The sequence below is a fragment of the Halichoeres trimaculatus genome, unplaced genomic scaffold, assembly GCF_033239565.1.
Source record: "Halichoeres trimaculatus isolate MK-OKI-2021-1 unplaced genomic scaffold, fHalTri1.1 fHalTri1_scaffold_12, whole genome shotgun sequence".
NCBI classification, from domain to species: Eukaryota; Metazoa; Chordata; class Actinopteri; order Labriformes; family Labridae; genus Halichoeres; species Halichoeres trimaculatus.
The window spans coordinates 27,686,952-27,714,846 of record NW_027437190.1 but is presented as its reverse complement, the minus strand read 5'-3'; the positions used below and the strand labels follow the sequence as shown (position 1 = coordinate 27,714,846).

Here is a 27,895-nt window from a genome sequence, read left to right as displayed (position 1 = left end):
TGTTGGAGAAGCCATGGAGTAAGAACCGTCATAAAGTTTGGAGATTATTTATCATGTTGGCTACACATCCAAACAGGGGATAGATGTCCAAATGTCTGATGAAAATAACCATTAGTGATGGTACTCAGTTCTTATTTGTATGTAGGTAGGAGAAGATTAGAACTTTTTAATCAGGTACTTTTAAAAGACATTACTGAAAGTTTGCAGTATTTTACTAAAAGACTGTCTTTCTCCACCACCTGTCCACATTTTTGTCCTTGCTTCAGGATCATGATTGAGTCTGAGGAGAAGCTTGCAATCATTCTGTCAGCGTACATCATTTCCTTCCTGTTCGGCCTGCCAACCAACCTCCTGGCTCTCTACGCCTTCAGTGTAAAGATCCACTCCAAACCTCTTCTTACAGACATCCTGCTCCTCAATCTAACCGTCTCTGACCTGCTCTTCTTGATCAGTCTTCCCCTGAAAATGCACGAGGCAGCGTCTGATATGGAGTGGACTTTGCCCGACCTTCTGTGCTCCACCACCTCCTTCACCTTCTTCTCCACTATCTACACCAGCTCATTGCTGCTGATGGCAGTCAGCGTGGTTCGCTACATTGCAGTAGCGTATCCTATTACCTATCCTCGTCTACAAAAACCAGTGTATGGGATTATAACCTGTGCTGTTATTTGGTTTATTTCAGCAGCACACTGCAGCATTGTCATCATTGTCCAGGATCACCCAGAACTTATCAATGAAAATACATCTATATGTTTTGAGAACTTCACAGAGAAGCAGTTAGATGCCTTACTCCCGGTGCGTTTGGAGATTTTCTTTGTACTCATTTTCATACCTCTTCTGATTTGTATGTACTGCTACCTGCGCTGCATCCTGATCCTGTACAGCCGACCCATGATATCACCAAAAAAGAAGCGGAAGGCCATTGGCATGGCTCTGGGGACTCTGGCTGTGTTTCTCTTTTGTGTGATGCCTTTTAACATGTCTCATTTAGTGGGTTCATTCAGGGTGAGAGTCCAGAATGGAGATACTACACTTTACTACTGAGCAGCTTCAATACGTGCATTGATCCCATCATCTTTTACTTTTCTTCATCTGCTTTCCACTGCACAAGTGAGAAGTCCATTTTCAGGAAACAGTTTTCAAGATTACACAGAAAGGCCACAACATTTAGTTAAACATTAACAACCTTTTAAAACAGCTTATGCACATCAAGCTTTAATGCTACAATGTACTGCTTTTTAAAAATACTGAATTTGATTATGAAGCACTGAAGTGTTTTTTTTTTTTTTTTTTACTTTTTTTTATTTTTTTTTTTAACTTTTTTTCTATTAAAATACCAAACCTGACTTGTTTCTCACCCTGAAACCACAAATGACCCCTTGACAAAACCACAAAACTTGGTTGGTGTGTATGCTAATTTCATGCTAGTTTAGCTATTTTACAGCAAGTTTGAAGCTTTGGACAGAGATAGATTTCCTTTGCAGCCTTGCATTAGTAACTTCATCTTAAACAAGGGCCTGCCACTCTTCTGCATGTGTGCATCTTGTAGGCACACAAAAAATGTACCTGCAAATCAGAAAAGCATCAAAGAACACAGAGTATGTTCACCCAAACTGACAATTCATTTGATAAATCTGTAAATAAAAGTATTTTCCATTACAACTACTTGTTATTTTTAATGTTTTGTTTTGATGACCACAACAACATTTTCTACAGGCCCCAAATGGTGATCACACCAATGTATTCAACTAATTTTTTTTTACATGCAAATATCACATCTTCAGTAGGATGATATTTGATGTTTTATCTTCAATAATGGGCAGAGGAAAATTTGAAATAATGAGCACTGCCACCCAGTCTGGTTTTCGGGGCTGAGTTCAAAGACAGCTGTCATAGACAGGTCCAGGTAATAAACAACATTTACATTAGTAAAAGCATCTTTTAATGAGGTCTTGCAGTGTCCCAAAAGAGCTTTTGTCAGGCCTGAATTTGCATGAAATGCAAAGTCATGTAATAGAGTGTTGTTTAGTAAATGAGTAAGAGGACAATAATTTCAGCATCATGTCGACCTTTAAATATCCACGTGACAAATGGATGGATGGATGGATGGATGGATGGATGGATGGATAATCAGTTGGATGGGTTGATGAATGCATGATGAATGGATGGAGGGCTATTTTAAGAGGGATAAATGGTTAAGTGACTGGATAGATGGATGAATGGATGGATGAAAGTATTAATAGATAAATATATTGAGTGAATGAAGGAACAATGGATAATAATAATAATAATAGTAATAATAATTATAATTTGCGCTGCATAGAACTCAAAGACACTGTACAATTATTAAAATCAATACAAGCAAATGATTGGTGAATGATTGATGGATGTTAGGACGAATTGATAGATTGACTAATGGATGATGAATGGATTGATGAATGTTTAAAAAAATGAATGAGTGAGAGATGGAATTATGTACAACTAAGTAGATGACGATTGGTCGTATGACTTAATAGGTGGGTGAATGATGGATGGATTAATTTTTCAGACTGTAAAACTCAAGTTGTCTAGAAGAAAGAGAATAAAGATCTTCAGAAGACATGAGACCAACATTTATGTGTCTGTTGTTGAAAACATGGAAGGCTTTTTATTTACATCATATAAAAGTCCATGTGTGCTTCGTTTTGCATTTTATCCATTGTTTATCATCTGTTTGTTTACAGATCAGTCTAGGAAACAGCAGAGTGATACACAAGCTCATCCCTGAACTCATAACCTGGTTACTTTTAGAGAAAGGTGCAGCAAGGCCAACAAGCAGCTTTCAACATTCACATCTCAAAGGTAAGTTGATATTTTAACCTTGTCTGTTGTTTTGATCATCCTTCAGTGGATTTTAAATTTGCTCTTTGAAAATGGAGCTTGAGCGCTAACTTTATCCTTGTTCAGATTGTTGTGTAACTGGAGCTATATTCTTAACTGGATAGATGAATAGATCAAGTTTCTGTGAAATTTCCTGGAAGTGGATTTAGAGGGTTCAAAAGAAATGGCAAAGGGAATAGAGAAATATAAAATCCTGTGATTTATACTTTTTGCAAAATCAATTAACCACAAGTGCATATTTTTAAAAGCAAAGTTTCTAAAAGTTCAGGTGTTTAGTAAAGAAATCAAATGAGATTATTTCAATAGGTTATCACAACTTTTATTTGTAAGTGTAACCTCAAATTTCAACAACAACAACAAAAAAATCCATTTTGAATGGCTAATGGAGTCTCAAAATTATCCTTCCAAATTTAAAAAAGCATCTTTACCTCTTAGAGCACCAATTTGCTGTTATAACCTGCAGCAAATGGGACACGTCTCCAGACACCAGCGTCCTGAAGTGTTCCTAGTTAGCGGGTGGACAAGGACCTTCAGCTCACTGGTATTTTTTATGGGGCATTAGCTGGGTGCCTCTAACAGTCACCGAAAATTACTGCAGGACTTTGTCTGAAGCCAAGCCGTATCATATTCTTTTTTCGTCTGTACTATAGGATCATAATGGGATCAACGGTGAAGAGTGAGGTCATTCTGTCAGCGTACATCATTTCCTTCCTGTTCGGCTTGCCAACCAACCTCCTGGCTCTCTACGCCTTCAGTGTGAAGATCCACTCCAAACCTCTTCTTACAGACATCCTGCTCCTCAACCTGACCGTCTCTGACCTGCTCTTCTTGTTCACCCTTCCTCTGAAAATGCACGAGGCAGCGTCAGACTTGGAGTGGACTCTGCCTGACTTTTTGTGCTCTATCACTGCACTCATCTTCTTCTCCACTATCTACACCAGCTCGTTGCTGCTGATGGCGGTCAGTGTGGTTCGCTACATTGCAGTAGCATATCCTATGACCTATCAACAGCTGCAAAAACCAGTGTATGGGATCATAACCTGTGCTGTTATTTGGTTTATTTCTGCAGCACACAACAGCTTCAGTGCCGTTGTCCTTCATCACCCAGCCCTTTCCAATGAAAATACATCCATGTGCTTTGAGAACTTTACAGAGAAGCAGTTGGATGCCTTACTCCCAGTGCGTTTGGAAATTTTCTTTGTTCTTTTTTTCATACCTCTTCTGATTTGTATTTACTGCTACCTACGCTGCATCCTAATCCTTTACAGTCGACCCTTGATATCACCAAAAAAGAAGCGGAAGGCCATTGGCATGGCTCTGGGGACTCTGGCTGTGTTTCTCATTTGCATGCTGCCTTACAACATGTCTCATGTAGTGGGTTTCATTCAGGGGAAGAGCCCAAAATGGAGATACTACACTTTACTACTTAGCACCTTCAACACATGCATGGATCCCATCATCTTCTACTTTTCCTCCTCTGCTTTCCGCTTCTCAAGTGAGAAGTTTATTTTTAAGAAGTTTGTCTTTAGGTAGTAGGTTTTCTGAATTTGACAGTCACAGCTCAAGCCAACGAATAATATTCTAATAAGAACCACAACACATCTTTGGTGCCTGTGCACGTTTCCCAATTTTATTATTTTACAGCAAGTTTGAAGCTTTGATCAGAGATTCATTTCCTTTGCAGCCTTGCATTACTTCCTTGAACTTCAACGAGGGCCTGCCACTCTTCTGCACTCGTGCATTCTGTAGGCGCACATGTAGAATATACCTGCAAGACAGAAAAGCATCACAGGACACTTGGGCTTAAGTTTCACAACATACATCAGCTATTATTTCACGAGTGTGATAACTGTATTAAATCAAACTGCCAACACATCTGTAAACTGTGAAAATAAAATTATTTTTATGTTAAATTAGTGCTGTTGGTCATTGATTTGTTTTGTTCAAAATGGCAGGGTTGATTTATTTTCTATGAACAACAAATTGTGATAACACTACTGTGAGCTGTTTTTTTTCTTTATTGGAACAAACCTGCAAAGAAAGTCATGAGCAGCGCCACCCAGCCTAGTATGTAGGACCAAGAGAAGCGCCAGTCACCAAAGCGCTTGCCCAGAAAGTTCACAGTCACCCCGGTGTAGATGGCCATTGCAAGCAGAACGAAGAGTGCTGTCATGATGGGCAGACACAGTCAGGTTATGAGTAACAGTACCATCAGTAAAAGCCTCCTTCTTTCAAAGTCTTACAGTGTCACAGTTGAATTTCTGTGGCATTTGTCAGGAGCAGATTTATATGACATGTAAATTCATGTAACCTAGTATTCTGACATTTTGAGAGATGAGTGAAAGAAAATCAGTTCAGTTTTACTTAAGTTTCCATGACTCACTTGAAACGAAGAACATGATTCCAGCAGCAAAAGAGCGATTGAACCTCTCAAAGGCAGAGAAGTGAGCGAAGGAGAGGATTCCTGCGATGATGCCAGCAAAGCATGACATGGCAGAGAGGATCATGAAGGCACGAGTGGCATTCCAGTAGGCTGGGGATGAGCAGAGACGAGAGAGAACACATGATAAAGATATGTTTAATCTTTCACAATAAAGTACAGTTTATGGTCTGAATCTTAAGTTACCACATGTCATTTACTGAGACTCTGTTTATGTTTTTGCAGTTTCTCAAACAATATCAGCTCTGTAACCCTTACCACGATGAACCGGTTCAGGGTTATGTCCACCTAAACTGTCAAATCTGTGTCTGCTTCAGAAATCTTGTTTTGCAGATTTACATTGTGTTATTTCTTTGTCCACGCATTTTAACTCACTTAATCAAGGTGGTATTAAAGTGATATAAAAATAAGCGATGTGTCTTCCTTTAGCCACATTTAACTAAGAATGGCTTTACCATCAGCTGGTGTCTAAATGAGTTTAAAGAGGGCTTTTTTTTTTTTTTGACACTTCATTCAGTCCCTCTGGTACCTCTGAAGTAGTTCCACATGATTCACCTGCTGTTTTAGAAAACTCATATTTCAGCTTCTGTCTGAAACACTTTGTTTTAGCTGCTGTCTCCTTATGACTCCCTGCTCTGTAAACCCTCTTCTCTCCAATTGGCCGGCCCTCTGGAGGCCTTTTAAGGGCAGAGGTACATTTGTAATTGAGGTTCACCCCTCTAGTGTGTTAAAACCAGCTCCTTAAGCATTTATTTCAGCAAGTCTCGCCAAGATCTCATGCTACTTTTGGAATGGACCATGTTGAGCAGGTTACAGCAAGATTATTTGGCAACATATGAACAAATACAGGTGTAACAATCTGCACAGGTTTAGTACTAACATCCAGCATTAGCATAATACCCCTTCTTTAACGTTTTAGTTTGTGGTAAAAAAAAAATTCTCCCTCTGTCTAACAACACTATCTTTTGGACTGCCCTTAAATATTGCTTGGATGCTTCTCTCTTCATAAGGATTTATTAGAACATTTTTGGTGACTATGTGACAACAGCCTTGGCCAGTGTGTCACAGGTAATCAAAGACAAGGACTGTGAAGCACTTTGAGGAGGTGTACAAGACTGGAAAATGCTGAGTTTGTGCAATTCTTTATGTAATATTTAAGAACTGATTTTGTGTTATTAATGTAAATATATATATATATATAATAAATTTAATTGTAAAGACATCTGCATTGTCTAAATTTCAGTCAAAGTATTTCTTTCAGTCACATTCCTCTCACAGATCCAGATGTATTCCTTTATTTTGAGCAGGAAATAGCCAAAACAAAGCCTGAATTGCTTGTAATGAGCAGAAAAGAGCAACAATTTGCTGTTGCTGCACACCAGTTTTTCCTTGCTAGAGGCATTTTGTATTGTAATCTTGCATTTAAATTTCATCTAATAGTTGAATTTGTAAAGGGAGTTTGGCTAATATCAAGAGTAAAACAGTATTTTGATGAGACATTGGGTGATTCATTTTTTTGTTAATGTTTGTTTTGTTATTTTAAACCAAATAGCATTCTCATCTGCAGATTAAGCTTAATTCTAATTACAGACTGTGTAAGACATGGACAGAGGCTCGTTGAAATCACTTCTGGCTAATCTAAAAATCTACAAGCTGGTGGAAGTAAAGTCAGCGTCTATATCTGTACCGTTCACCTAGGAAACAAATGAGCTCTGCTGCCAATTCAGCTTTTTTTACACTGCTATTTCACAAATTGTTATCAAAACAACTATTCGCTAATTAGCACAGGTTAGCATGCCCAGCCCTCAGAGCATATTAGCGTGCTAATGTCACCATTTATCTGGAGCTGCTGTCATAGTTTCTTTCACTTTAAATCCTCTTTAAGTCACCAGAGCAGCTGGTGGATGACTTTGTGCATCCAGCAGATGAGAGCTGAACTGTGTACGACACTTCAGAGAGACACAGATCTCATGTTTTGGAGACTCACTCACCGATGCTGTCAGTCTGCATGTAGCACTTGCCGGACATGCAGTACCTCCACAGGCCTTGATGGGCAAAGCTGCCGGAAAGACGGTACTGCATCCAGTAGTCCGTGGCTGTGGAGACCACCAGCAGAATGTTCCCCACGATGGCACAAAATAGGCCCCCTCCCATGAAGCTGTACATCATGAGTGACACTATGGGGTTTAGGCTTTATGCACTGTGCAAAAAGAAAGAGAACAAGGATTTAGGTGAGTAGCCATTTCTTGTAGAAGACTTGCAGCTTCAAGGGTTAATACTGGAGTAAATGGTCAGAATGTTACATGCAGTCAGTCTGCTGTGATATTGGCTAGCATGCTAAGCTTGAACACAGGCTACTCTTTGACTCTTCATGCTTCTGATAAAGATACTGCTTTCTGTTACATATCACAAAACACAATGCTCACTTTCCCAAGCATTACAATCAGGCAACTTCAAACCTCTGAGCATCCCCAAAGACAAAGTCCAAAACATGTGTTGCTGTTCCTCCTCAAAGGGAGACACAGTCTGAAAGTAAATAAGAGGGATTTGGGATTTTTACCTCAGCCAAAGAATTTTTGTTTTTGGGAGAGTTTGTCTGTTTGTCTTTGAACAACATAACTCAAAAAGTTACAAAACGATCTTCATGAAGTTTTCTGGAAATGTTCCAAAGGGAATAAAGAAGAAGCGATTCAATTTTGGAGGTGATCTGGATCACCGTCTGGATCGAGGAATTTTTAAAATGATTATTTATCATTGTGAGATAGGCCCGTTTTCACTACATGTCTAAATATAACTCCAAGATAAATGGTTGGATTGCTTTGTAAAACAATACAAGACAAGATCACAATCATTTCTGACAGATGTAAAAGTACGATCCAGATCCTGGCAATATTCTGGATACCAAGACCTGGAATATGAAATATGTACTGGATAATCATAATTTTCAACACTGTCAGGTAGCAAATTATCGTACAAACCAGCAACTAACACCAAATTATAGCAGACAGTCTGCTGAAAGTGAGTATAACATTAAAGTAAGTCTTAAGTGTTGCATCACAATCATAATATACTAGTGTTTTTCTAGTTTTTTTTTTTTTAGAAATAGGTTGAATTGTCTTAGCTGAGACGTCAAAACAATATTCAACATGACACGTGTTGGCCCGTGCAAGGCATCCATATCAGCTACATTATGGTCTACTGATAGCAACAAGTGCTCTCCTCCTGTTTGAACATGTTTTCTACTCATGCTGCTATTATATTAACCCTCAGTGACCTTCAAACATCTTCAAGTGCAGATAGAAACAACTTCCTGTGTCTGTAATGATGATAAAGAGGATTTTCTTTTGATAAAATCGAAGGCACCCCAATAAAAGATGGCTAAAAATGATGCTTGTGTGTGGCTACAAAGACTGTGGCAAGCCATAACCTATCTAATGATATCAACTGGCCAAAGTTAGCATTGAGTCAGCATGTCAAAACAAAAGATGCTCCGATCTATTTTTGCATGACACCACACGTTGTTGTGTAGAGGCTCTGAGGAACAGATGAGAGGAAGTAGATAAACCGACATTCGATGGTTGAGCAGGAAGTCTTGAGAAATATGTGAGCCTTTTTCTACATTAAAACCACCTGTGGTTAGTACTGCAATGACAGATATCTTGAAAAAATTGACCACTGATTAAACACCTGCATCGCATCACGTCCCATTTGACTCCCATAGGTGAATATTCCTTAATATGCACTTGTCGTTTTGCTTTATAATTCTTTCATCCAACATGGCTCCAGTAAACAAAAACAAAAAACAAACAGACATCATCTTACCTGAATCCCTCAGAATATTCAACCCCCTTAAGTATCAGGCCTTCCTCAGGGAAAGAGTGAGAGAGAGTGCAAGCCAGGAGTGAGCGTCAAAGAGGAAGCCCTAGGCTGGATTCCAAAAAGTTATCCCCTCCACTTTTCTGTCGATGGAGGCAAAATCCTTTAAAACAATCAGCACAGAACAAACCCACTTGAGCTGGTGGGCCACAAGCCACGTGACTCTTTCACACTCAACTACATGGGGGTATTTTGGGGGGTCAGGGAGGGGTGGTGGTGTTGGGGGATGGGGATGGGTCTGGGATGTGAGGCCGCTGCCCTGCACTGCAGTCTGCGTCTGTTGTTCTACGAGGTGTTCTGGAACTGTGGATGTGCAAAGGCTTGCAGTACTGTGGCAGTCAATGGAACATGCTGAAGCGCACACTTTCTTTCAGCGTGGCCGGGGTGTGGTCATGGACACACACACACACACTCACACACTCAGAGCAGACACATGACCAAAGAGACGCTTGATAAAATTACACTCTCTATGCAGAGTGAGCTATACATGACTCCCTTCTGATAAATTCGGAGACATTGCTCTGACGCTAAAACACCGTTTGATGCTTCATGAGGAACAAATATTACACAACAGTGCATGTGTCACCAACTAAACTGAATGTTTATTTAAAGCCAGACACCTGTTTATATGTGAATGCATTTGGTGTGACATTCGTAACAGGAACCTTTTTGAGTATTCAGTGTTTGCGTCAACACTTGAGAAGTTACACACACTTCTCATCTGGTTGCTATTTGCACATGTAATCTTTGGGAAGCCATTAGTTCACCTTCCTTATTTGTGTAATCAAGACTTCCCACAGCGGGCTGTTCATGAGAAGTTTGACCGTTGCAAAGTGACACTGGCATGGTTGTGGTTGAATGTGTCGTGTCTCCGCATTGTCTGTTTAGACACATCAGACATTGACACCTGCATGTTGGCAAGAAAAAAAAAAGAAAAAGAAAGAAAAACTCTTGGCACCGTACATAGAGTAAACCAAACAGTCACTTGTTTAATATGAGGTGTGCAGGCCTGTCATGTGGATAGTATTCCCTCTAGTGGAACTCTAGGGCTTAATCCAAAGCCATATGACATTGTTTTTTTTTTCTGCCCTCTTTAAGGTGTTTGGTTTAGCTTGAATGTGGTGTGGTGGAATGAATTTAATGATTAAAAACAGCAAAAACAACATATTTACTTCTCATATGCATAATAAGATCTGACATATTATTTCAGGATAGCTGCACTTGTAGCCACCTCTACTCATCAAATACCATTTGAGAATTTTTCAGACAGGTTCAGACTCAGACAGGTTGATTGCACTGTCTGGCTGCACTATTGCATGCAGACGTGGTGAGTATTCGGAGGCTTGAATGTGGTTTTTAATGTGAAAACAGACAGTGACTGTCCGGTCTTGTAAGATAGAGAAACTGCTGATTTGTTCCCACTGGTTATTTTGTGCCGTAGTGTGGCAAGAACCTGGTAAGTGGTTGAAAAACCCACTATCATTTAGCAGGAAAAAACACTTCACTGACGCAGAAAATATCTTAATTAGAACAGTACAGGATTTCACAGATACATTTCTGTTGTACCACTTTTTTTTTTTCTTTCAGGGGTGGTCAACACTTCAAGTGCAATTTCACACCTTACTCAAATGGCATTTGAGCTTCCTCATTTCATGGTGATTGACACACTTCCTCATAGTAGAAGGTTCAACTTTTAACAGGAAAATTAACTTTCTTTTTCAACCTCTGCAATTAATCAAAATCTATTTTCCTGTTGTGTTCAAACTTTTCCTTGTTAAGTGAAGTGATTCTCCTTAAGGTTAATCATAAATCAGCAGCTAAGGTTGTATAACTAGCCCTATGCCCTCTAGTTTCTTACCGTGATGAATCTCTTTTAAAGGCTGAGGGAAAAAAGAGTTGTATCTTTTTTTTCTGGGTTGCTTGTCAGAAACAAAACCTATTTCCTCTGTCCTGACCACTTATCAAAAATGAAATGCAACAGCACCATCTGCTGGACAAGTGTAAGGACAACAGCTCACCATGATGGTCAGATCTGACAGTTCTTAATCTGCTAAATACACCAAAGGTAAACATGTGATGGGATGGGATGTGATTATAAATAATTCTGTCTCAGGTAAACCTGTGCTTCAGGCAGCTCTTGGCTAACTGCATCCAGTGAAAGGACGAAAAAGTGATGTATCATTTTTCATCTGCATCTACCTCCAAAGCATAATCATCAGAATATCAAGCATAAATTCAGTTTGATTCAGCTTGATCAAAATAAGTGCTAAGTGTTCACATTTCTGAATTTTTCCTCTGCAGAAGAATGAGATGAAAGAGACTGAAAGGACAACAAGGTACAGCTTTCCTTTGAGTTCACTCAGTTGGAAAAGCCCCCTACATGACCTTTTTTCTTTCCTCTTTTCATCGAGGGCCCTCTGTCATGTTTTCTCTGCTGCACCCTTGAGGTCAAAGAGTGCAACACCACCAATGTATTTTAAAGGAATCACAAGGACCTCTGACAGACACTGAGAAAATGATTTAAACTTTGATTTATTGTGAACAATTAACTTCACAAAGTAACACAGTTTCCATTTGTGAATTATTATTAAGTGGTAGAAATGTCAAATTCCAAAAGAATAAATACATTAAAGCAAACCTTATTTTAGTTAAGTGTGGTATAGAAAAATATAGAAAAAATCTCTTACATTTAAAATAAAATATACAACTCTAAATAGTACACACACAGAAGCACATTTTAGACAGTTGTAGCGACTCTGACAGGCAATGGAGGGACAAAGGAGGGAGGAGTCACTGATCTTTCTGAGGGACTCTGAAAGAAAGCACAAACAAGCAGCTTTATAATCTGTTCATTATCAAAATAACCTATTTTCTGAGTTATGTATAGTTTGAGAGATTACCAGATGTGATTTATTGGAGCTGTAAACCGGAGGAGCTCCTTTCAGCCCTCCTTTCTGCTGGTTGTGATGAGTTGTAGTAGTTTGGATTTTTATTGCCTGAAGGTTGCAAAAATACAGTAAAACAAGCAGACGTGACATTGTGATGACTGCAAATATGTTGGAATTGAGACCATATAGATGAGGGCAGCAAAATGAGTCATACCTTCTCAGTTGCCCTGGAACCAGGATATCTTATCTGTGGATCTTGAATTAAAAAAAAAAAAAATGTCAAGAATTTGACTGCTGAAGTGGGAAAAGACAACTTGGACTTGGAAGTCGGAAAGATGGGACTTTGACATCCATTTGATTTGAAGAAAATGAACAAAGATCAGATCTTCTTTTTACTCTACTTCCCTTTGCTCAAGACAACAATTTAAAGGATGCAAAGCCACGACATGACAGATTTGTTAAGTTAGATGGCATTATTGTTTGAAACGTGACAACAGGCAAACTTTGTAAATGTAGTTAAGTCCAGAATCTGTTTAGTGTTCCTCACAGCTCGTGCTCTGAGACATGCCTGTAATATGTAACATAAGTGAATACTGGTTTTGTCCTACCACCTCATCTACCAACTCCAACATCACCAAGCAGAGCTAACGTGTCCTGGCTCTTCTTTCTTTACTAATTGCCCCTCAAATTTAATCGGATCACTGCAGCTCAACAACAAACAAAATATATCCAAGGAATATTTTTAGAAATTATTAGTGGTGTGCTATACCACCAACTTCATTCCCAGTCCAATACTGAGTAAAATTAAGGCTGGTATTGGTGATACTGAACCGATACCGATACTTTTTGTAAATACACGTAATGTGTCTGGTAAATCTAAAAAAAAAAAAGAATAAAAAGTACATTTAGAATACAATAGAATAGAATACAATAGAATAGAATAGAACTTTATTTGTCATTGCAACAAGTACAATATTTCATTAGTTTGTCAATACCAAAATTTTGAATTATTTATTGAACAGTTAAAGCAAATGAGACAAGATATATTTTTTAGATTAAATGTTATTTTTTATCCAACTTTTACAGTATAGCAGTGTTTTATTGCAATTGTTCAGTGAAATTTAATAACCTAACCTGAATAAATCTAGGGTTTTTTTGTAGCTTATGTGAGATTACCTCTTTTAAATGCATATTATTACTCCAGGTGAACTCATGCAGCTATTTAGTGAAGCATGTACTTGTTGTACTTATTTAATGACCTGACTGCCTGAGTGACTGACTGAACAGCGAGCAGATGCACTAACTTACCCAGGCAGAAGAAATAGCAGGTCTCACCGTATCATTCAAATACATTTTCAACAGTTTGGTTACTTCTTACTGTGTTCCTTCCTAATGATTTACATGACCTCAAACGACTTAAGCAAAATTATCGATTTTCAAGCACAGAGAGCTGTCATCAGAAGTATCGATATTTCAGTATCAACTAGGACATCACTGTTACAAATATTGCTCTCTTTGTTTAGGAATCATGTTGGCTTTGTGTAACAATGGAGAGGACTTGTTTTAAATGTTGTTTCTTCTGTGTGATTAATGTTCCTTTCCATTATTGAAAAAATACCAACAAAATCAAACACGGGTTGTAAAAGTTAGAAAAAAAGAAGCTGAGGTTGGCCCACAAAGGAAGTTTTGACATTTTCTATGCAGAGTGTCATGATGTAGCATTTGTTGGGATTTAACGCCGTATAAATCTACGTTTACTGATTAAACAAGAATGTATTTCACTCACTTCTGTTCTTGTAGCAGTAGACACAGAGATAGATGAAGCCGGCCAATAGGAGCAGGAAAATGAGGCTGCAGGGGATTCCAGCTGCAATTCCTGCAATAGCCGGCCCACTGAGCCCCTCACCTGATATCACCAGGACAAACAGATGTTTTTACTACTATCAGAAATCACCTTTTTAAAATGTGAGAGTGATCTGTACCTGGACCAGTCCTGAGAACTTCTGTTGGCTCTCCTTTAGTTGTTCCAGCTTTGGGGATGACCCGGAACTGGTATGTCCTCTTTGGATTGAGGTAGAGGACGTCCGTACTACGAGCATTGCCAGGTTTTGTCTGGATGATCTTAAATGTATTCGAGCTTTTTTTAGCTTCGGTGTCAATATGATTTCTGCTCTGGAGGTCTGGGCCTTTCATCTCGATGTCAAAACCTTTAAACAAACAAAATACAAGGTTAAAGAGCAGTGGTACTAATCAGGAGCAGCAGCAATCAGAGCAGCAGACTTGTTTATTGATGTGAAAATGGACTAACAGGGAGAAAACAGAAACAGAAACTAGTGTTTGCGTTTCAGTGTTTTTCCCTCCGAGTATTTTGTACAATAACACAACCCTTCTCGGTAAGAGGCTTCACACATTACACAATGTTTACACCCCTATCTCCTAAGTTGAGTTTCTATATTCAACACTGTCGGCATTCTTCCCAGGGGACTTCTGCTGAGGCGTACAAAAACAAAACAAGACGGTTCGGTTCTACATGTGATGTTTGAAGATGTGCACCTCCTTCCTGGAGTCAAAGATTGTTTTACCTGAAACAATAGAGGTTGGCGGGACCTCCCAGGTCAACGTGACGATGGTTCCATCTTGATCAGGGAACAAACTGAAACCTGAGATGGAGGGTCCTGGAAAGAGAAGGATTGTGAGGAAGGGGGAGATCAAGAGAGTAGGATAGGGGGACTGAGACTGGAGAGCCTTGTTTGAAAAAAAAAAAAAAAATCAGGTATTACTTAACTCTGTCTGAGGGCCCTTTGTTTCCTGTAGCTCTAGTAATGCGAGTAGTGCTGACAATTAAAAGCTAAAGGCAGCAGGATGGTTACAGTGGTTAAAGGATGGCAAAAACATTCACTGTGCTGTGCTGGGGCTGCTTTAACCACAAGTTTTTGGATCAAGAGCAATGTAAAATCATGAATAAAGTTCATTATTCACATTTAAAGGGAGAGTAAAGGGAGAAAAGTGGGAGCTGGTATTTAAGATCAGAGCGCCTACTCTGAGTTTTTACCTGAGGACATAATCAGTAAAAGATAAAAGAAACATTCTGCCAAATTTTCAGGGGAAATAAGTCTGCTGAGTTCTATAAAGTCTTGTTGACTCATCTTAACTTTTAACCACAAAATGCAAATTTGTTCATGCTGTACAGAAAGCCCCAGCCTCAAACAAAACTGATCACAGTTTTTTTTTAAAGGAAAAAGAGGGCATTTTTATGCCTGTTACACCAGTAAATACATTTATTAACTCTCAATGTCGCCCGTTTTATATTACTGATCAATTTATTTGTGAAGCTTTATTTAAATGTTGCAACAGGGTGAGTTTGGACTATAATCAACTATGAAAATAAGGCTCTTAAACTTTAAAACCTTGATGTTGGATGCTAATTCCAACACCCACTGAACCATTGAATCATAATAAGCAAACTGTCTTTCAATGCGCAGTTAAGTTTTTTTTAACGAACAGTGGGAGCTGATATGCAGCAAAGGGTCATGGCTGGGAGTTGAAGAAGTGATGACGGCACCAACTTACCCAAACCAGAATCTGACATATACAATCTCTTCTTAATGTTAATGGAAAAAGGAAATGTACCTAATAAGTGAGTTTCCCTCCTCTGGCTGCCCAGAGGGTTGCTGCAGGTGCAGGTGTAGTTTTGCAGAAGGAAGTTGCTGACATTGTAATCACGAATCTGGAGCTCAGTCGTGTTACTGCTGATCTGGTACACCGTCCCGTTGGTTACAGTCTCACTCCCTTTGGACCATGACACTACGGCGCTGGGTGACGCCTCGCTGACGCAGTGGATGGTAACCACTATTTTGCCCTTAAGGTCGACTGTGGTTCTGATAAATGGCAGGAACTCCACAGGACTACCTGGAGAGAGAAGGGCTTTATTTAGGAAATCATGCGACGTGACATAATTGAGTGATGAAAACTCTGACAGTAATAGTCACCTGCAGTGATATTACACTCATTCTGCTTGAGTGGATGGTTTGCTGTGCATGTGACGAGTCTCCCGTTGAGGCTTTCAGAGGCTGTGACGTTCAGGCTGAAGGTTCCTGCTCCACTGCTGCTGCTGCTTAGTGCGGGAAAATGAAGCTGGGCCTCTGGAGTTCCTCCCAACCAGCTGCAGTGGTACTGCAAATCTGTGTTGTTATTTACTGAGTAAACGGAGCACAGGGGGCTGCCGGATGGTCTCTCTGTCCAAGAATAAGAAAGGTTGGACATTCATTTAGCTAAAGCTGAAATTTTCAAAGCTGTAAGGACATTGATGCTTAAGTTCAAAGAAAAGTTTTGAAGGTGAAAGATGGTAAAAGAATATCTTGACCAAAAGATGTTAACTTTTTTCAAAAATATATATTTTTGAGAGTTGAGATTTGCATCAACTTAACAGAACTATAAGTAAAACCCTGCCCCATAGTACATTTATCGATGCAAACCTCACAGGGACTATTATGGCCACTGGTAGTTATGATAAACCAGTAATCTAGTTTTGTTTCATTTTTCAGACTTTTTTCCAAAAAATCTTTTTTTTTCCCCTTAGAACTCTATATTTACAAAATTGTGCCTTTGCAGCTTTAGTTGTGAGATTCAAGTCATCAATCTGAAGTGTTTTCGTAGAATAATGACCTTTTCATAAAACTATAAAATGCCACTTCTGGAAAAAAAAGGCCTTGTTTTGGCTCAGCTGTCAGAGTCCCTCATCATCTTTCAAAAAATCTAGCACATCAATTGGTATCATTTATATTATATATGGTATAGGCTATCATGACAAAATGTTGCCAAACACATCACATTATAATATAAAGAGGCCATAAAATTACGTCAAGCAATTCAATACAGAATCAAAAATAATCAACACAGGATAATAAACAAAAATGGCTTTTCACTTACCGTAAACGTTTAAAGTAAAATTCTTTTGGCTCTGTTTTTTAGTCAGATTATTCAGCAGTGTGCACGTATAAACGCCTCCCTGGGTGGTATTTACACTTGTTAAATTGAGGACTCCTTTGTCAGAAATGTTCTGACCATCAAAGACCCACTGAACGATGGGCTGAGGGAATCCTTCAGCCTTACAGGAGAGATTCAAAGATTCTCCTGCGACATAGAAAGGCTTCACTGGATGTGCCTCAAGAACAGGCTCATCTGGTCCATCTGTAACAAACAACAGAGAGTGAAGAGACTCTTAAATGGATGAGGAGGTTAAACAAACAGAATTTGTGGCCTGAACTAGAATCTCAATGGATGAAATTGATCTTACACAGCACAGTTATGTTAATGTAAGCTGTCACACTGCTGAAGGGGTTTGTCAGAGACACAGAATACCGTCCTGCATCTCTTCGAGTCAACTCGAAGATCACAAGACGTCTTTGTTCCATCAAGAATTGTGAATTGGTTTTTATCTCCACATCATTGAAAAACCACATCTGCTGCTCGATGACTCCTTGTGCCATGTTGAACTGCAGTGTGAAACGCTCAGTTCCCTCAATGGCAACATTAGGCTCCGTGCTCAGAGTCACATTCTGGATAATTTCTGTGAGGAGGGAGGTTTTGAGATGATGGAAGAAGAGAATGCAAGAAATGGAGTCATATTGTCAAAACATAACTTTGAAATTTACCAAAATTGCACTGAAATGTCTGACTCTGATTCAAGAATAGATTTTTTTTTTTTTAGATAATACATATAATATAGGTAGAAATTGTGCTTACATTATGTTTTCTTTTACTAAACTTACACTCTGTCAGTGCCATACCATTTTTTAAATCATTTTTTACAGGATATATTACCTGAATCATGTTGATTTTGATTGTAGATTCAAAAATTAAAATAAAAAAAATTGAGGTACATTGTACCAAATGTGTGTTAATGTTCATTTTAACCTTCTTTATGTCATTTCTTGTACTGTTGTGTTAAAATGTCTGAGAAGTTTATCCTGCTTTGGTTGATCTTTAGATCTAACAAGTTATTTTTGAACTCTGCTTTGTACAGGGACCTTTTACAGGTGAATATATAAATAGAATGTATTCATTTTTATTGTTATAGGCAGGTGTTGTATGAACTTGCAACTCTATAGGGTTAATTCTTAAATCCACTCAATAGCACAACGTTGCCAAATAAATTTGTTTTCTATTAATTGATAAACTGCTTGTGATGAATCTTGAATGCTCACCAAATACTCTCAGTTCCAAAACAATGGAGGCTTTTCCAAGTCCTGACTTTGTCACTTCAATTGTGTAGTTACTGGTGTATTCAACTGGTGCATTAACAAACATTAGGGATCCATCTTTCTCAAGCCTCAGCACATCACTTCTGTTTTCAGCTATGTCAGGGGGAAGAGCTGCATTCAGGGTCCACGTGACCACAGGTAAATTTCCCATTAACCAGACAAGTGCTGGGTCAGGGGCACCGCTTACGGACACAGCCAGAGTCACATTGCTGCCAGCTACAGTGTTCACCAGAGTGGGGCCAGTAGGAGAGACAGCCAGCTCACAGTGTGTACCTGCAGGGAGAAGACAAGAAAGGAGGGGACACTTAAGTCTTACATGTGAAATGGGTCTCCAAGGCCAAGAGACGCATTATTGAAGAGTTCATGCAATAAATCCTGGAATGTGATGGTTTAACATGGTGTTCTTACAGAAGTGTGATGAAATTTACATGAGCAAAGAATCGCAGTGGTTTGACATTAACACTCAAAGTGAAAATCACAAGAAAAGTGCAAACTCACAAATTTGCAAGGCTATCAGGAATTTATTTTTAAAATGTATGGTATCTCTAAAAAAAAAAGAAAATAATTTAAAAAATATTAAAAATAAGATACCTTTACTCTTAGTTTTTTTTTTTGGTTAAGGTTAAGCCTTCTTACCTTGAAACGTACAGCTCAGCAAAATGTACAGAAAACCTCCGAATAATCCCAGAGTTTTGTCCACCTCCATCATTTTACAATCCAGACGCTGAATTCACGACTTTCCAGGCGTCTAAGGTATTTTCTTTCCCCAAAAATAAAAAAGCAAATCCAGGAAAATGTTTTCCACGTGAACGGGACACAGTGCTGCCTGCTTCTTGTCCAATTCGGTCTCGAGCTCGATCTGTCAGCAGGGCGCGAGCAGCTTACCTGTGCTTGCACGTGACGCCGCGCCCCTCATCTTATTTCACATAACAGTACCTGCTTTATATTTCGTGAGACGCTGGTTAGTTTAACATTCTACTTTGAATATGAGCTGTTTCGGTTCCTGGTAGATGATTTAAATGCATACGCTAACATGTTTTTTTTTTCTGTTTTCTTTTTTTATTAGTATTATTTGATTTGGATAAAATTAAAGTCACTGGATGTTTTGGGGAAGCAGGCAGCAACGTGATCTAGTCAGCACACCCGCATGTTTTCTGTCAAGAAACTTGTCATTTGAGAGTGTTTAATGTCAGAAAAAAAGAAGTTTCAAAGCTGGAGGAATCATAAAACAAAGAACGAATAACAGTCTATGTATTAAAATTAAGATTAAAAGAAGATCAAATTCTTCTTATTCTTGTCTATATAAATTCCTGCTAAAGAAATTTTCTTGTCAGTGACTAACCTGGAACAATAAGGTAAATGTTTTTGTTTTCTTGCTCTATTGCATCTGATTTTTTGGCCATATATATATATATATATATATATATATATATATATATATATATATATATATATATATATATACACACATATATATATATATATATATATATATATATATATATATATATATATATATATATATATATATATATATATATATATATATATATAATTTTTTTTTTTTTTTTCGAAAATGAACTTTGGAGTAATTTAGTGTCATTGTACAAACCAGCAAGTGAAGTCACTGTATGAGAACATGAAGAGATTGTTGGTATCTGAATGTTTCGTGGAGTTGTGTCCTTATATGAATGTACCAACAATTGTTGCCATGTGAGTTTAAAGTGCCTTTAAATGTCTTGAAGAATGTTTGTCTTTATTCCCATTCTAGAGTTTGTTATTTACAGTTTGTCAAAAAAAAAAAAAAAAAAAACTTGCAGAAGACTGACCACTTATCATCTGGTATCAAGAGATTATAGCGGAACAGGTGAGGTTTGATTTCAGAAGTCTGTAATGATGACACAAGTATGTTTGACCACAGTGACTGATAAATCATTAGAATGAATAGTAAACAAACTGAGCATTAGTATGTCACCTCAAGAGTAAAACAAATGTCAGTATGAGCACAAAGTCATTTCCACAAATTAAATGTGGCTCTCTTTGAAACATAGTTAGAAACCCTTGCAGTTGAAAAAAAGGGGGTTTAATAAATACAGTTTTATCATGTTGAAAATTGGATTGGATTTGCTGTATTGAACACGTCTGTAAATAAAGAAGTGCCACTATATAATGGTGCCACATAAATAGAGGGTGTATTTATTTATCTTTACGGTTGTAACACAGGCGGAGTAGGTGACATTTTGAAAGTTGCTGATTTACAAATGTTAATATATGTCATCCTAATGTAAAACACTTCTTTTTACAGCACAGCACCATTTGACACTAACAGCAGTAAACAAACTTTGAAATATGGCTGATTTAAACCTCTCTAAAACTGTCACACAAAACAACAGTCACGGTGTGTTTAGATATGAAAAAGACTGGCTGCTTTATTGTCATTGTAAAGTTCTGTACAATCAACAGTGAACTGAGGCGCTTATGGTTCATTTTGATAAATGATCACCTTCTCGTTTACAGTGGGGTTGAACTCTGTAGGCAGAACTGAAACCCAGTTACACAAACTATACAAATTTTCAGTAGATTTAACTCTAATCTTGAAGAACATAATCATCTCATCATGTTTGGGTCCATATTTACATATCTTTACAAAACCTGCACCTCTTAACATGTGTGACAACAGATATACAAGATTAAACAGCTGTAACTGTCAGTGAATGCACCGTTCTGATGGCTCTAATGTACACTGCAATACAGACAGAAGAATGAATACTAGGAAGTTTCTGGGCTTCAGTTACTGCATACAGAAAGCTGAAGTTATCTAGATTCGTGGCTCATCAAACAGGTGAAAAACCTTATAGATTAAAATGCACATAGAACATGACATGATCCTTTGAGTTTGTCTGGGTCTGCTGAAGTTTAGTGTGTTTCAGTACTCCTCTTTCGTACCTCCTGCACATCCCCAGGAGCCACAGTCTCAAACAGAGGGATCACACCAGTACATAAGCTAGTCCCCAGGGTGTGCTTATGTAAAACAGTCAAGATATTCATTAGTGAGTCCTGCAGAGAGAGAAAGGAACGTATGATATGTAATTCAAGACAAGAGCAGCAATTAAAATCTTTAATTAGTTTTGCTTTCATGCTCAGAAGACACACAATACTCTTTGTCAATGCAATTAATTAGTTTTTTCCCCACAATGAAGAGGCAGAGATAAAAAGGATATCACCATATTAATATTCAGTAAAATTTATCAGTAGCAGTTCTATCTCTCATGATAAGACATTTCTTTGCTGCAGGAAAATCTCAGCCTGGAATGTATCACATCATCAAGATCCAACAACATGTATGGTTTAATACTTAAAGCCACTTTTCTTAAAAAACCTTCTGTGAAAACTTCACCAAGTGCCTATTCATATACAATAAAGAGTTTATCATTTGGTAAACACAACGCATCCTCTCCTAAAAATGTATTTCTTGACATAATAGATCAACTGGTTTAAAGTGATACTCCAGGATGGAACAAGTTGGGTCCTATCACAAGGTTTAGGGCAGAAATTACCCCTATAGCAGTGTTTTTGTGCAGCAGAAGCCCAGGGTGCTCGCACCAAACACCCCCTCCCTGCTCGTCAGCCGGTTTCCTCTGCACTCAGACGGGACCAATTTTTACTTGACCAAAAACACAAATAAACGGACTCCCACCGAAAAAATCTGATATCGGTCTGCATTCACGCTTTATTTAGAGAATTTACAGCGCGTTACTTTCACACTAAACACTGCTAAACAAGGCTCTAGTTCTCATCGTGTTGTAAAACGGCACTACCTCCGCTGCAGAGCCACAGCTGGCTATGAGACGCTCGCTGCTTAGTGTATCAGTCAGCGCGCGCGGCGTGCCAGATCTAAACAAATGCAGGTAGTCTGCCAGGACGAAGAAACACGTTGAGAACTTGAGCTTTATTTAGGGATGTGCGTCAAGACGTCCAGACACAGGAACAGTTTCTTCCCCCAGGCCGTCACTCTGATGAACAGTTAACCCTAACATAAAACAACTCACATACCTCATGTACAGCCACAGTCTGTCTGTTTCTGTTTCTATTGCACATTCATCTTCCATTCCCTGTTACAAATTGCACATATTTTTATGACATTTATTCAGTGCACTATTTTCCTAACTTAAATTGTGTATATATTTTGTATTTACTCTGTGCAGAGTTCTTTATTTAATATTGTAATAATTATTATTCTTTCCTACTACTTAAACTCTATTTTTTTCTACTCTTGTAATTCTATCCACGTTTGTACTGAGAGAGTGCAGTTTAAACCGGAGTCAAGTTCCTTGTAGTCTTGAAAATACTTGGCCAATAAAGGTGATTCTGATTCTGATTCTGATTCTGGTTTTTTGTGTGAAAGTAGCTCACTGGAAGTTCTCTAAATAAAGCGTGAATGCAGACTGATATCAGACTTTTTTGGTGGGAGTCTGTTTATTTGTGTTTTTGGTCAAGTAAAATATGGCCCCGTCTGAGTGCAGAGGAAACCGGCAGAGGAGCAGGGAGGGGGTCTTTGGTGCGAGCGCCCTGGGCTTCTGCTGCACAAAAACACTACTGTAGGGGTAAATTCTGCCCTAAACCTTACAATAGGACCCAACTTGTGCCATCCCGGAGTATCACTTTATTGAAAATATAGATTACGTTAGATCTGTTCTTAGTTGTGATCAGTGATCAGGCTCATTGGTAGAAACACGATACTCACCCCACTGCTCAGTCTGCACTCCCTGTGTAAGCTCTTGAAGCCTCTATACTCTCCCTGCATCTTTCAGTTTGCCCACCAGGTCGTCCACTGTCTCCACCTTCACTCCTGCCAGTCTCTGTGGAGGCTCGTCCACTCTCAACACCTCCACTCGTGATGTGAGGTCCACCCCTAAGTCTGCAGGCTTCATGTTAGCGATCTTCTTCTTCTTGGCTTTCTGAAAGCAGGACAACACAAAACAAGAGTATAGTATCTGAACTGTCAGTGGGGATAGTGCCTTGTTTAACAAAGTAGCTCAGCCAACACTAAGTGAAAATGGTGCATATTAAATCTAATATTTATGTAGATCCTCTTAAAGGTTCTTAATAAAAAAGGAGTCATTCTTGTTTCTTCCTGATACCTACCATAATATTAGGCAGGGTGGCATATCTGGGGGTATTGAGTCGAAGGTCTGCTGTAATCACTGCAGGTGTGCTGATCTTAATAGTTTCCAGGCCACCGTCTATTTCTCTCACCACTTTAACTTTGTCTCCTTCTAATGCCACTTCTGATGCAAAGGTTCCCTGAAACATAAACAGAACACAAAATCACCAAACTACAAAATGGGACAACATAAAGATCTATTTTTAAACCTAGAAAGGGAAGAGAGTGTTTCACACATTATAATTCCTCACTCCACACAGTGTATAGAGCAGGATGGTGTGGGGTAATCTGAGGTCATGAAACTGTCTACTTGCTCTACCTGCTGGTTGGGTTGTGTAACAGCATTGAAATTCTCTGCAGAGCCTTTATAATGACATAACTAAGACAGGCTGTGGTAATTGTAAGCATGATAATTCAGTAAAAAAAAACATGGAAATCAGGTGGTTTAATGTCTGGATTTAATGCTTAATATATGCTTCAGACAGTCCAATCTCTTTCACTGTGACGTAGCAGATTTTTTAAAGAGCTCCATCTGTTGGCCAGCCAGAGGAGCTTCCCTTGTCTGGGCAGCCTTTGCCCTGCTTTCCTCCTGTGTGCAGAAACACTGCAGCTCTCACTGACCTCAACTGGTCTCTGCTGACTTTGATAAGGCTGCCAGGACAGGAGCACAGCCTGATACCAGGGCTGCTACGTCACTTTTCTGACACTACCAAATTAATTCAAATGAATCCACTTTACAGCAACAGCCGGATGTTCTTTATTTTGGATCAGGCTGGTAGAATACTGTTAAGAATTACAGAACTACAGAATTACAGATAGAGCTCACCTGAGGCCAGTCCAATAAGGCTGCTGTCATCTGACCTGTCTGGTTGCAGTCATCATCAATGGCCTATAAAAGCAACACAAAGTTATAGAAAGAGAATCTGAACCACAAATCAGACTTGGAGGGAATATGATCTGACTTTAAATAAGAGAGAGGGTGAACTAAATCTCCTCTTTCAGTCAATTTTACCTGTTTGCCAAGTATGACAAGCTGAGCGTCTTCTTTTTTAGCCAAAGCAGCCATGATTTTGGAAACCTGCAGAGGTCCCAAAGTGTCATAGTCTTTCCCAGTAACTTGCACATGGATGCCACGATCTGCTCCCATGGCAAGGGCAGTGCGGATGGTCTCCTAAATGAGGGAAAGATAACGCTCAAATAGCTGGCAGGGAAAGAAAAACTAAGTCCTGATCACAATTTGTTCTCAAATCCTGGAGAACAGTAACAGCAATGTAGTCAACATATCATTAATATTACCTCATTATATAATCACAAAAATTTTATCCAACATCAATGTCTGATCAAGCCAGGTCCCATGAGTTATATTTAATAATGGTCAATATTTGTGCCCCAATATCAACACTAATTCAACACCCTGGCAGCATTTCCCTAAAAAACTAATCAAGATGAAGCTGAAGTCCAAGCAAAAGTGACAGCGAGAAGATTCAAATCCCCTGGAAAGAGCTCATCAGAAAGTAGGCCTCCTGCCAGACTTAACTGTATTTCAGGAGGACATTGATTAAAAAGACTGGGATGCAGAGTCTAGCCCCATCTCACCCACCTGAGCTTGCTGAGGTCCACAGCTGACAGCCACAACCTCCTTAATTAACTTCTTCTCCTTCAGCTTGACCGCCTCTTCAACTGCGATCTCACAGAAGGGGTTCATCGAGTGCTTGACTCCATCCGTCACCACATTGCTGTTGTCCGGCTTCACACGAATCTGAGGAGGAAGGAGGCAACGGAAGAGAGTCACTACAGGGATGCCAGATGAAAAACAATCCATACCACCTGGATGCAATGACAAACTATCAGACACAAGAACTCAAAAAGGAAGTCAGACAGACTTTTATCATAGCATCAAGAGTGTACTAATTTGGGATGAAAATAAAGCCTGGCTCGGAGCCCAAAATCTATCATATTCCAGAAATATATGTGTTATTGAGGTCAGAGCGCTGTGCCAGTTTCCCCAGTCTTCCCTAATGTGGCCATCAGCCTAACTTGTGGATATTTTTTGTCAGTTTTATAGGTTCAAGATTTCTCTTAAACAAACTTAAGAGTATATGATTGAAGAGATCCACTTCTGCCAATGTAAGGGTCACTCTAACATCTAATCATTCAGATTTATTTGATGCAAATGCAATCGAAAACAAAACATTATAAATGTGCTGATGTATGGCACTACAACAGGATTTCCCTCAGACTCAATGCTTAACTTCACGATTCTCACTGTGGCATTGATCCTAAATTATTGTACAGTCATCCCAATGTTGCTATAAGGTTATATGAATAACTTGCAAATATCCCAGACAAGTATATCTTAATACTATTGTTTTCTTGGGCTGAGTATAGAGTAACAAGTATCATATTGCATGGTACCCTGTGATTCCCACTTGTATGGTATAACTTCTGATCGCTAACCCACAGTTTAGAATTCTTGTCTTTTAATGACCAAATCGGCAAATTAACCACAATCTGCGTATTTGTATCTTTCAAAACATACAATGTATTAAACATTACGGGTGGGATGATGATCTTAGAAGACTAAACATAAGACGACCAAAGAAAATTTGGTACAATTGAACCTGTACAGATCCTGCTGCGGGCAGCTGGAACAGGAGTATTCTTGCTGTTACATGAAACAGCTGCAAAAAGGTATTGATTTTGGTTTTGCGCCTTCTTGGGGAAACCGTACCAGGTGACTGTAACTATGTATTACAGGCATGTATTAGAGAGTTTGAAACCCCCTAGGGCTTACAGTTAAGAGGAGTCACCAATTGTTGAGGCAGACACCAGGTTACACAACTTGAAAACGGACCAGCAGCCGAAGTGTACATTGCATTGTTGCTTACAGCTATTTAAATGCGCTATTTCGTTGCATCCGGACATACGAGTTTTGCTTGAGGCTGTACTCATGTTTGTCAAACGCATAAACTGTTAACAAGTTTCTGCTTCTTTGCTACCTGGACACTGCCAGCTGGCTTCAGCAGGCTAACGTGAGTTAGCAGAAAACACAGAAAGTCAAGTGAAGAAAGAACAGAAAATAATCTTTACTATAATGAAGATGTAAAATCAAGCAAAAGTAGGACATTATTACCTTGACAGCATAGTCAATGACACGTTTAACTCCAACGAGAACACGGCCAGACATCGTGGCTGGGACGTTTTACTCCACAGTGGCAGACAGCTAACGTGAAAGAGTCACCGCAATGAACCTTCACCCAAGGAGGAGAGGTCGGAATTATTTTACAGTGACTCCGAAAGGGGACCGCCCACAGTCACAGCCAATCATAAGCTTACGAAAATAAACGCTCCTAGCTCTGATTGGCTGTACCCAGGTTTTGGTGGTTGCTAAATTCATCGTATGCTTAGCCGGTGTGGTTATTTCAGCCGTTCAAAAACTGAGGGGAAAGAAATGAAGATAATACGAGCTTGAGCGTGAATCAGTCAACATCCTTTAAGACCTACGGTTGGTAATTCATGGCTGTATATTCGCTAGAATGTCCAACGTAACAATTGCCTTAGTATAATGTGGTGCTCCCGATAAACCAGATAAAAACACACACTGCAGAAGAACAGTTCCGCCTGGAGTAGGGGAAAGTTCATGATGACATAAATCTGTTCAGGTCACCTAAAGTCTCTTAACATCCAGCGTAAAAACAAAGTTGAACACATATGATTGATGTTCTTTTTGTTTTTATCTCTGAATTCGCTCCGTTTTTTATATACTATATTTTCCCCGAATTTGTCATCTTTCTATGCTTTCAATTCATATTTCTCATTTTTACTCTTCTCATTTTGTATTTGTAAAAAAAAGAGTTAAAATTCAAAAGAAGCCAGATAGGAAGCTTTGAAGATTTCAGGGTCAAGAAACCTGATTTTGTTTGTTATAAACTTCCTCTTTGGTGTGCACCCTTTGAGGTTTACCACCATTTCCAAAAGGGACTACCTATTTAGAAAATAAAAATAATTATTGTTATTATTATTATCAATTTTAGCCTTCAAAAAGTAAAACTGATATCAGATCATATTCATTTTTATGCATATAAAGCAGGAATTGTGTTTTCCTAAAAAATCAAGTAAAAGATAATAAAAGTAAAAGTAAATAAAAACGTTGTTCAATGAACAACAGTGAATCTTTAGGATTTTTTTTAGAAGTGCCAGTGTAGCAATGTGTGAATCTACTCTAACACCAGACAACAAGGGACATGGACAAAATAAAATATAATACTAGAAGCAAAATTTTTATTCTCTCTCTTTTTTTTAATCGCATTTTGTGTATATCTATATTTGGTACCATTGCTTTGCAGTTAAATGCAATCTGCGCTTCATTGACATTAAGTAAATA

The 27,895-nt window shown here is 38.7% G+C and overlaps 4 protein-coding genes and 1 pseudogene across 4 annotated transcripts; 2 read left to right on the top strand and 3 right to left on the bottom strand.

Moving 5' to 3' along the window:
* The first annotated feature begins 270 nt into the window (after positions 1-270).
* Positions 271-1,175, top strand: LOC141800630 (free fatty acid receptor 2-like; annotated as a pseudogene).
* Positions 1,176-3,537: 2,362 nt separating this feature from the next.
* On the top strand, positions 3,538-4,413 carry LOC141800629 (free fatty acid receptor 2-like). Its single transcript, XM_074683292.1, has one exon. The coding sequence runs from the start codon at positions 3,538-3,540 to the stop codon at positions 4,411-4,413; it is 876 nt and encodes a 291-aa protein (XP_074539393.1).
* Positions 4,414-4,498: 85 nt separating this feature from the next.
* On the bottom strand, positions 4,499-9,281 carry lim2.5 (lens intrinsic membrane protein 2.5). The gene is made up of 5 exons (XM_074684118.1): positions 9,143-9,281; positions 7,312-7,520; positions 5,264-5,413; positions 4,912-5,046; positions 4,499-4,648 (listed from the first exon to the last, which is right to left on the bottom strand). Exons 2-5 carry the CDS (start codon positions 7,487-7,489, stop codon positions 4,587-4,589), a joined length of 525 nt encoding a protein of 174 aa, XP_074540219.1. The 5' UTR covers positions 7,490-7,520; positions 9,143-9,281; the 3' UTR covers positions 4,499-4,586.
* Positions 9,282-11,880: 2,599 nt separating this feature from the next.
* On the bottom strand, positions 11,881-19,106 carry vsig10l (V-set and immunoglobulin domain containing 10 like). The gene is made up of 12 exons (XM_074684321.1): positions 18,984-19,106; positions 18,291-18,620; positions 17,381-17,653; positions 17,014-17,274; positions 16,074-16,319; positions 15,715-15,993; positions 14,667-14,759; positions 14,067-14,291; positions 13,871-13,990; positions 12,299-12,339; positions 12,097-12,192; positions 11,881-12,008 (listed from the first exon to the last, which is right to left on the bottom strand). Exons 1-12 carry the CDS (start codon positions 19,054-19,056, stop codon positions 11,934-11,936), a joined length of 2,112 nt encoding a protein of 703 aa, XP_074540422.1. The 5' UTR covers positions 19,057-19,106; the 3' UTR covers positions 11,881-11,933.
* Positions 19,107-20,505: 1,399 nt separating this feature from the next.
* etfb (electron transfer flavoprotein subunit beta) lies at positions 20,506-26,793 on the bottom strand. The gene is made up of 7 exons (XM_074682651.1): positions 26,645-26,793; positions 25,112-25,270; positions 24,524-24,682; positions 24,338-24,400; positions 23,493-23,651; positions 23,092-23,305; positions 20,506-21,404 (listed from the first exon to the last, which is right to left on the bottom strand). The coding sequence occupies exons 1-6, from the start codon at positions 26,696-26,698 to the stop codon at positions 23,135-23,137; spliced, it is 765 nt and encodes a 254-aa protein (XP_074538752.1). The 5' UTR covers positions 26,699-26,793; the 3' UTR covers positions 20,506-21,404; positions 23,092-23,134.
* Between the last annotated feature and the right edge of the window lie 1,102 nt (positions 26,794-27,895).